This window comes from Aulonocara stuartgranti, assembly GCF_965226115.1.
Source record: "Aulonocara stuartgranti genome assembly, chromosome: 11".
Taxonomy (NCBI): Eukaryota; Metazoa; Chordata; class Actinopteri; order Cichliformes; family Cichlidae; genus Aulonocara; species Aulonocara stuartgranti.
The window spans coordinates 13,957,101-13,967,298 of record NC_138947.1 but is presented as its reverse complement, the minus strand read 5'-3'; the positions used below and the strand labels follow the sequence as shown (position 1 = coordinate 13,967,298).

General features: G+C 41.5%; 1 protein-coding gene across 1 annotated transcript; it reads left to right on the top strand.

The window, feature by feature from the left end:
- The first annotated feature begins 1,553 nt into the window (after positions 1-1,553).
- On the top strand, positions 1,554-10,157 carry josd2 (Josephin domain containing 2). Its single transcript, XM_082551111.1, has 5 exons — positions 1,554-1,831; positions 2,041-2,169; positions 2,972-3,097; positions 4,089-4,283; positions 4,547-10,157. Exons 2-5 carry the CDS (start codon positions 2,048-2,050, stop codon positions 4,653-4,655), a joined length of 552 nt encoding a protein of 183 aa, XP_082407237.1. The 5' UTR covers positions 1,554-1,831; positions 2,041-2,047; the 3' UTR covers positions 4,656-10,157.
- The last annotated feature ends 41 nt before the right edge of the window (positions 10,158-10,198 follow it).

The following is a 10,198-nucleotide window of genomic DNA, read 5'->3' as shown; positions in this document are numbered from 1 at the left end:
TAATGTAAATTTGAAAATTTACAGTTTTCAGTTTATGGATTTACTTGCTTCTGTTTTAATTGTTTTAAGTTCTAACTTTATTATTATACTATGGAGAATATTTATTAAGCGCTAATAATAATTTGCTAATAATTTCAGAATATATACATTTTTCGACTCCTTCCTTTAGGGGTCGCCACATCAGATCATCTGCCTCCATTTTACCCTGCCCCTAACATCCTCCTGTGACACACCAACCCTGCATGCCCTCCTTCACGACATCCATGAATCTTCTTGGTGGACTTCCTCTTTTCCTTCTGCCTGGCAGCTGCACATTCAACATCCTTTGTCCAATGCATCCACCATCTTTCCACAGCACATCCCCAAACCATTTGAGCCTTCTCTCTCCAGCTCAGGCTCCTGTCTTTTTGTCGGTGGCACCGTCTCCAAACTAGACATCACAGCAGGTGTCACAACCATCTTGTAAGCCATTTTTTTCACTCTTGCTGCTATCCTTCTGTCACAAATCACCCCCCACACTTGTTTCCAACCACTTAACCCTGCCTGTTCTTAACCTCTCTTATGCACTGTTTGTTGTCTTGGATGTGACTCCAGGTATTTAAACTCATCCAACGTTGCAACCTCTGCTCCTTGAAACTTTACCTTTTCACCTGTCTAGTCTAGTCTAGTTTAGTCATGCTTCTACTGACTTTCTTCAGCTCTTCGCCCTACTCCTGGTTTTTACTACAAATCACAATGTCGTCTGCAAACATCATTGTCCACTATTTCAGAATAGAATAAGGCAGTCATGTAGAAATCTCAAGTCTCACCAAACAATGCATCAAAGCCTTAGTCGGGCAGGCTTTGAAAACAACATTTCCTTTGTCCCACACGCCATCAAAATGTTTAACTCCTCTCTGGAGGGGAGAGGGAGGGGAAACAGGTGGACAAAGGAGGGGGGAACAACTAAGCTGTAGTGCCTCTTCACCTCACTGTGCAATACCTTTTGTGCAATACTTTTGTTAATAGTCAATGGTTCAATAGACCTCAATACTTGAAATGTGCAATTCACTTGTATTTTTATTTTTATTCCTATTTATTCTATTTATCCCCTTCGTATATTTTATTTATATATGTCTCTGTATTTATATATGTGTGTGTGTGTGTGTGTATATATATATATATATATATATATATATATATATATATATATATATATATATATAATATTCTGTAACTGTAACTTCTGTCGGTGCTGTGCTTTTGGAAACCGAATTTCCCAGAGGAACCCACCCGAGGGATTAATAAAAATTTTTCTTATCTTATCTTATCTTATCTTATCTTATCTTATCTTATCTTATCTTATCTTATCTTATCTTATTTCCTACATATTTTTATTTATTTATTTATTTCGTTTATTTCAGTTTGGTGGTTGTACAACTTAATTTCATTTAGTTTAGTTATATTTTTCCTAGAATATAGTTTTTTATTTTTATTCGAGGCTTAGCTCACTTCATCAACTTCAGTCTGTATCACCGCAGTCAGCAGTAATCAGGCTCGTCACTAGGGGGCGCTGCAGCATCAGCTCAGTGATTAGACGCGGGGAAGAAGTGTGTGTGTGTGACACCATTGGTGAGTTAAAGATGAGTTAATCCTGCCATTATTATTACTTTCCTCTATTCAGCATAATTAGACTGTTAAACTGGCGGGGTTTCCAGCCCTGCTGTGAGGGACGCATACGGACGACAAAAAAACCCCAACACCACCTCAACAACAAAGGCTCAGTTTCCGGTTTCTGGATGTAGCTGTCAGGCTCCATCATCATTTAAACGGGGCATCGCTTTATCAGCAGGTTGGTAGCTTCGTTTAGCTATTGTTGATTAATAATAGTTTATCGGGGCGATGTTTTTCCAAACTGCCAGCAGTCATAAACACAGTGTATACTCAGATTTTTCAGCTTCTTTTACAGCGAGCAGCCGCTAGCCTGAATGGGCTACAAACTGCTAGCTAGCAGATGTAACATGACAGTTAATTAACGAGACTTCTCGTTTGTCTGTGAAGCTTTAGTATGAGCGAAGGAGAGGTGTTTCATGAGAAGCAACGATTGGAGCTGTGCGCAATTCACGCACTCAACAACGTGCTCCAGGAGCGGGTGTTTACCAAAGAGACAGCCGACGATATATGCAAAAGGTAGGGGAGCCTCTGGGTGACGTGACGGTGTACGGAAATCTGTACACAAACCAGCGACAGCATTCAAACGATCCATCTGCTAAACTCACCAATGATCTGACCAGTTTATAACCTCAACATTCCAGACAATACTCCATCATTTGTTTACCCTGTGAACAGACTACCATTTTTCTGCAATGCAGCAGCTGCTTTTATCTTCTAAGGCGTGTGTGAGATGCTGAACATGACAGGTTTTCATGTTTAGCTTCAGTTTTGGCAGTGCCGAGCAAGGCTTTTACTGGGAACTCCAAGACTCAAGCAGAAATTACTGAATTCCCTCATTCAGCCATCATGTCTTCCACCTAAAAGTGAAAAATGCCAAACATTTATTCTTAACAAAAGCTTTAATTTGATCAGAAGTGTGTGGGTGTTTGTTGTTGTTTTTACATTCACTGTTGGGAAAATTTAACATTAAGTTTTTGTGGGGAAAGAGCAGTGGGTGCTGTCCGTGTAGCAGAAACCATTGTTTTTCAGTGAGGCTGGCATGTATGTCAGCAGCCATTAGCTTAATTGAACATGAGGCCAGATGAGTCATGATCTCTGTGGCTTTTGACAAACAACATTTATTTGAATGCAGAGCAGCTCAACCCCAACCCCACAAAAACACAGCTTTTTCATATCGGTGTGGTTGTTTTGGGACAACAGTTATGCATTGTGATGATATTTATATGCAAGAAAGTAAAACAAATCTAAACAGTTTTGTAAAGAAGATGCAGTATAACATTTGGTTTTTTAAAACTCTGCCTTTTTTCTCTTGTGGCAGGCTGGCTCCACAGTGTGTTGTGAACCCACATCGGTCGGTGTTAGGGACGGGAAACTATGATGTCAACGTCATCATGGCGGCACTACAGAGCCGGGAGTTGGCTGCGGTGTGGTGGGACAAACGCAGGTAAGTGAGTCACACTGAAGTCTGTGAAATGAGAAAGTCATTTTGTGTAGAGGTCCCGCCTCTGTGCTCATAATGTTGGTGTTAAATTTGAAATTTACTTTTTCATTTACACTATGTCTCCAGGCTGTTTGTTCTACCTTTCTCCTTTACTTAATCTCACAGTCGCTTTTTTAAAGCCATACCTATACAGCTGGTTGTTAATAAAAATATCCAATTAGACAATTACATGGAAGCAACTCATTTCGTTTAGGAATTTAGCCATCAAAACACAGTCAGGATGACCTGCTAAAGTTTAAACTGGGCATCAGAATGGGGAAGAAAGATGATTTAAAGTGATTTTGAACGTAGCACGGTTGTTGGTGCCAGATGGACGGGTCTGTTTATTTCCGAAACTGCTGATCTTCTGGGATTTTCCCAAGAAACCATCTCCAGGGCAGAACACCATTTCTGAATGTGCAACATGTCAAACCTTGAAGCAGATGGGATACAGTATCAGAAGACTAGACCGGGGGCCACAAAGGGAACTGAGATTACAACCAACCAACCTAGTTTTAGCAAGGTGTACCTAATAAAGTGGCTGGGACTGTATACTGCAACGGGATCCAGAATATTGAGATCAGCTCTTAGTGCCAGGCTGTTGTAATAAAAGGGAATTCTTGAGACTATTTTCAGACACAGATGGTGTTTTTTTTTTTTTCCCTTAAAACAACATCTTAATTTTAAACCACTTGTGATGTAACCCTGAGGCGTTGTTGGATTACACATAAAAAGCATATTGGCAGTCTTACCAAACCGCAGCTACATGTGAAAATGAATTTTGTGCTTTGATAGATTTACAGACTCAGTAAGTGCTGCAGAAGTAGGCTATCCGGGTCGAGGTCATTCATAATGAAAAATGCCCTGAGATGCACTGCGCGTAATAACTGGTTAAGTAAGACTATCTCAAAGTGGCTGATTTAGTGATTTCTTTCTCCCCTCTTTCAAACTGCAGGGAAGTTGAGAACCTCTGTATGTCAAAGGTCCAAGGCTTTATTCTGAATGTCCCATCACGAGTATCTTTGGGGATTGTGTCCCTCCCGCTCCGGCGGCGGCATTGGCTCGCAGTTCGGCAAGTTAGCGGACAGTACTACAACCTGGACTCTAAGCTGAAGAGTCCGGTCTGCATCGGCGGAGAAGCAGAGCTGCGGTAAGAATTGCGCACGTATACGTCCAATGTTTCCCGGACTCTCAGGAGCAGAGACGTAATCTCTGTGTGAGTGATTCTGCTCTGACTTCGATCTAAACTTGGCTTTGGTGTGCTGTTTGAACTCATTGAGTGAGTCATACCATGTGACTGGTCACATGGGAGTGGGGGTTAGCTCATTGTTTGTTTTGTGTTAGGACACTGTGCTCTATTAAAATCCCCACTGTCTGTTCTTCTAACCTTCTCTCTCTTCGCTTCTGTTTCAGCACATTTCTCACTGAACAGCTTTCTCAGGACGTGGCAGAGATGCTGCTCGTTGTCCGACGGGAGGTGGAGGAGGACGGCTCGTGGCTGAACGCTGACAGCAAGAAGTGATGCCTTGGGACAGAATATAACTTTGCAAAGCGTGGGGGGGGAACCCTCCTCTGGGGAAATGAAAGACATTTTGAAAGAGAGAAGCAAACACCTCGTTAAAAAATATCTTCAGGGAATGCACTAAAATACATTTAATATCTACACAAACATACAAATTCCAAAGAGAAGTATAGGTGGGCATTTAATCCTGAAATGAAGAACTGCTTCATTGTAACGGCTTAAAAAAGAAAACCATTGCTCTGGTATGACCCATCTATCTGCAACGTCAACTATACTCTTGTACTTTTTGTTTTAACTCTTGGGTTGACAAAGTTGCAGGTTAGAGGCAAACGTGTGCTAGTTTATGACACTTTTGTTGTGACCTGGGCCCTATTTCAGGAAGCCGGTTTAGAAAACTCAGAGTGAAAAACGATACTCAGGGTTGAGTAACCCCGAACTGTCCAACTCGGAATATTTGGTTTCAGAAAGGCTGATAACAATTAGTTCAGTCAACGCGGAGTTGCTTTAACCCCAAGTTAAGCGCGCGCACGAGGATACATAAAGCCCTGATTAGTGGAGCACAGATTAAGCGAGTCACCATGGAGACGGAAGGAAAGAAGGCGCGGTCAATGTATTTTACAGCGCTTGAGGCCGAAATTCTGATGGCAGCATATGCCGATAACATGCAAATTCCGTGGAAAAAAAGTAACACAGCCTCAGCTGCAAAACAAAGGGAGCATGCATGGCAAAACAAAGCCGACAGAGTCAATGCGTGAGTGTTAATTTAAACATTGATCTAGGGATTTCCACCCATTTAACACGTTATTTTATTATATTTCATTTTATTTTTTATTTCATACATTTTATTTTGTGATGTGATTTGAGCGCAGGTGCAACCCAACAGGCCCCAAACGTTCCTGGCAGCAAGTAAAAATGAAATATAAAAATATAGTCCAAACAGGTAAGGTGTAATTGTAGTCAAAGGAGCTTGCAAAGAAAAGCGTCTGGACTTCTTTAAGTTGCTTGAAGACGTTTCACCTCTCATCCGAGAAGCTTCTTCAGTTCTAAGGTCAAATGGTGGAGAGTCCCAGATATAAACCTAGTGGGAGTGACCCCCCACAGAGGGACAAAAGGACCCCCTGATGATCCTCTAATCGCCTGAGCCAAGGTGGGAAACTGGGCGTGGGTCCCAATCAGCCAGAGTTTCGGGTGTGTTCATTGTGAAACCTGGCCCCACCTTATCATGCGAATTCCTGTGGTCAGATGGCCCAGAATGTGAGTGGGCGTTAAGGCGTCTGGGAAGGGATCTCAAAACTGGATTATAGATGGCAGAGAGTTGGTGTCGTAAACCCCCGCCTCTGTTCAAAGATGGTCGCTCACAGTGGACATAGATGGCTTCTTTCACTCCTCTTTCAAACCATCTGTCCTCTCTGTCCAAAATGTGAACATTGGCATCCTTGAAAGAGTGTCCTTTATCCTTAAGATGCAGATGGACTGCTGAGTCTTGTCCTGTGGAGGTGGCTCTTCTGTGTTGTGCCATGCGCTTGTGAAGTGGCTGTTTGGTTTCTCCAATGTAGAGGTCTGAGCATTCCTCGCTGCACTGTACAGCATACACCACATTGTTAAGTTTGTGTTTTGGCGTTTTGTCTTTCGGGTGAACCAGTTTCTGTCTGAGCGTGTTGCTGGGTCTGAAATACACTGGGATGTCATGCTTGGAATTGTATTATGAGCCATAGTGCTTGGTCTGTTTGTCCGATGTAAATCAATTGCAGTTAGAGGCTACATTAATTTCCCCTCTGTAAGCACTTATTGAAATTATCTGAGCACATTACAAGTACATATTTGCTTACTCTGTATGCTCAAATGTGACCCGTTATAGCCAACAGAAAAAAAAGCAGAGGCCCGAAAAACAGGTGGGGGTCCTCCACCACCACCACTCACAGAGGCTGAGCAGTTGGCTTCCACATTTGTGATAATGTTGGAAGCATCACATATGATCTTCACAGTGCAGAGAACACAAATTAGCATCCATTAGGGGAGACCGGGGATAGTTGTAACATTTTTGACATTTCTGTCTGTAAATTGGAGCTCTTTTAAGGTAGTGGATTCAAAATTTAATGCAAAGTATTTACATGTGTCGGCTATTAAATAGTGCAGCTATTTTCTCTGCAGCACAATTACCCATTGCATGGTATGGCCTCAAACACAAGGAGTGAAATGTTACAATTAACCCCATAGTCTGGGTTAGTTGTAACATATCCTGGGGTAAAATGTAACACAATGAAATAAGGGTACTAACAAAACATTAACATGTAATCTTTGTTTATTCAACACATGAATGCACTTAGAGCCATTTATGTAGCTGTGTGTGTGTGTGACAGAATGCAGAAATCTAGCTTTTGAACATATTCCAACCCCCCAAAAAAGACAAATTATGGAATTTTCTGCAACTGAATATTTCATTAATTTTGGTTGGTCTTCCTTGAGTTTGGTCCCATTGGCTCAGTGGGCATTATAACCTACAACTCTTGCACCAATTTTAAACATAACAATGAAGCTGAAAAAATGTAGTTGTTCACCAGCATCGCAATTCCATTACTTTTTATCCTGGCTTACCTTGGTGTGGTTTGCAAAGTGCTTCAGAAAGATGAGGAAATCTGTTTCGTGCATCCATCCTGACTTATTTCCACTACCAATACTTCCTACTTGTCCATCTCTGACACAGTGGTCTGCATAATGTACAGTATGTGTGGGGAACACAAACAGTGAAGTAATTGTGTTGCCAATGGCATTAACCGCATATACAAATGTGACCAGTGAACCTCTCTGCTGATGTCGCTGCCCCAACTTGTTTAATATAAGTTAAAGTAATAGTGTGGTAAGTTGTAACATCTGCATTATTGTTACAACTGACCCAGACTCCTATAGCCATGAACTAGCTAACATTACAGCCAACGGCTAAAACACTAGCTCTAAAGACCTACACAGAATATATCCCCATAGACATACAATTTAAATTTGATGAGTTTAACTGCAAAGCAGATAATGCTATTAAACATTGAAATAAAGTAGAAAAACTTACTTTTTGGCATACAAATTACTTTTTTTCATGTTAAATTGTCTGTGTTTGACAAAATGTGCTGACTTTTCACATGTGATAGCAGAACTGAGTTGGGCATGCACAGGATGAGTCACATCATTTGAAACTTAGCCCTGATTGGAGAAATTGGAAGTGTTACAACTGACCCACGTTACAACTATCCCCGGTCTCCCCTACTATAATGAAATAATTTGTTAGTTTGAAATGCTACAGGGAACTATGTACCTGTACATTAATGCTGTGGAAAGACTTCCTGTTCACATAGTCTCCTTCATTTACTGAAGGAGCAATGATTGGAATGTGAGTGCCATCTATACAGCCAATCACGCCTGGGAACCCTGAAAATAAATGTAAAATTTAAGTAGTAGTTCAAGTATCACCACATCATGTATTAAGTTTTGTTCATCCTGCTACCTGCAATTTTGTGGCATCCCTCTTTGATAAATCTTGTGGGTCTATGACCGGGGAACACCACAGACGAGTACAGGAGACGTTTCAGTGCAACTGTAACATTCCTGACTGCCCGACAGACGGTAGCCTTGGAAACGTGCTCAGCGTCACCAATATTATACAGAAAGCTCCCGTTTGCAAAAAACCGAAGTGCGATACAAATAATATGTACAGAACTGAGAGAATGTCCGCGATGTGTCACATGAGCAATATTAGGCCTGAGGATGTTATTCAAATAAATTATAGATTGTGCTGAAAAACGGTAACGTTCACACAGAAAATCATCAGGAAATGATAAAATGTCCAAACGCACTCTGATCACTCTCTCCCGGTGGAGAGCTCTGCGGAGAATTTGGGCTTCAACATCTACTGGCTCTTCAAGGAAGGGGCACGCCATGTCTGACACTTCCTACAGTCAGGTTTCCGACAAAGAGGCGGAGAAAGTCAGGGTTAGTTGAAGTAAACCTGCTAGGGGGCAGGTTAGCTTCACGGAGTGTGTCGTCATAGTAACTCACTCAGAATTAATCTAAACTCGCTTTGTGAAACCGAAAACCCAGAGTTTTCGTTAACTCAGGGTATACTTACTCAGAGTTTGCACTAAACCGGCTTTCTGAAACGGCCCTGGTTGTGAAATGTTACTGTGTTTTTGGTAACTGGAAAAATTTGATTACTTAAAATGCTATCAGGATGAATTCGCCACTTAGGATACTGTTGTCTTAGATCCAGTTTGTTATGTCCTTCATGCATTATGGTTATGCCAGAATGCGTTGATTGTGAAGGAGCGCCATCTCTTCCTTCACCCTTGTTATTAACCTTCTATGCACTGCAGCGTTTGAGTTATTTGCACTGTTTGTCTTTGTTAGCACTCATGCAGGCACAGGAGCCTTGAATGCATCGCCTTAAAGAGGCACCAGAAGACTGCGCCAGTGTCTTTGCATGTGTTCATCCATTTACTTGACTTCTTGCGTTCTTTTTAGTCTAGTTACACAGTTGTGATCAGAAGTTTACACACACTCTTCGTGGGCACGAATGTTATGACAATTTGGGGCTTTTAATGCTTTCTTTGAACATTTTTTTTCCAGGGTGGAATGATTGTACAGCATACGTCTTTAATGACTTTTTTTTAAAAACAAGAATTGGCTGTGCAGGTTTGAAACTGGATTTTCTCTAAACCACACAGGGTTAAATATCTGCATACACCCACACTAATATTTGGTTAAATTTCTCCTGGCATTTTGCACCTCAGCCAGACTCTTTTGGAAGCTTCTGGCTGAATAGTTGACCACTCATCCTGGCAGATATGGAGTTAATTTAAATCAGGCACAGAGACAGTGTTTAAGCATAGTCCATAAATTTTCAGTAGGTTTTGGGAAGGCCTTTCCATTAGTGGATGTAAACCTCTGACCACAGCTGTGTTATAGTTGTGTGGTAAAGTTGTACAAGCCACACGCTGAAGAAGCTCCATCAGTCCATTTTTCTTCTGTTTATCCAGTTCAAGGTTGGGGTAGTTAGGGTGGTCACAGGGTGAGAGGCAGGGTACACCTTGGTCATGTTGCCAGTATGTTGCATGGCCAAGACAGAGAAACACGACCATTTACACTGACAGTACATTTAGAGTCAAATAACTTAACCCTATGCATGTTTTTGGACTTTGTGAGGAAGCCACAGGACCCAGGGAGATGATGCGAAGAGTAAAGTAGCTGATATCACGAAGAGTTAGTGAGTGAATCCAGGTTTGGGGTACAGAGCAGTGTTAAGTTCACTAATCTTGAAAACCTGCAAAAACACTGGACACATGACTGTATGTAGGCGCTACACTTGTGTTTTGTCTCCCCTAGTGATCTATGCATATCTGAAAGAATAGGAGCGCTGTCTCTGATACACACTAGTGAATAACTTACACATAAACCTAAGCTCAGAGGTGAATAATATTTAAATTTATATTAAACATTGACCTTTTGTTTTGAGTACAAGTCTGTGTGTGTGTGTGTGTTTTCTTGGCATTGTGTTGACA

Bases quoted from the DNA above. Each gene is read 5' to 3' on its own strand.
- josd2 (XM_082551111.1), top strand. From the start codon at position 2,048: ATGAGCGAAGGAGAGGTGTTTCATGAGAAGCAACGATTGGAGCTGTGC. The intron at 2,170-2,971 runs GTAGGGGAGCCT...CTCTTGTGGCAG, and splicing joins GCCGACGATATATGCAAAAG to GCTGGCTCCACAGTGTGTTG. The intron at 4,284-4,546 runs GTAAGAATTGCG...CTTCTGTTTCAG, and splicing joins GGCGGAGAAGCAGAGCTGCG to CACATTTCTCACTGAACAGC.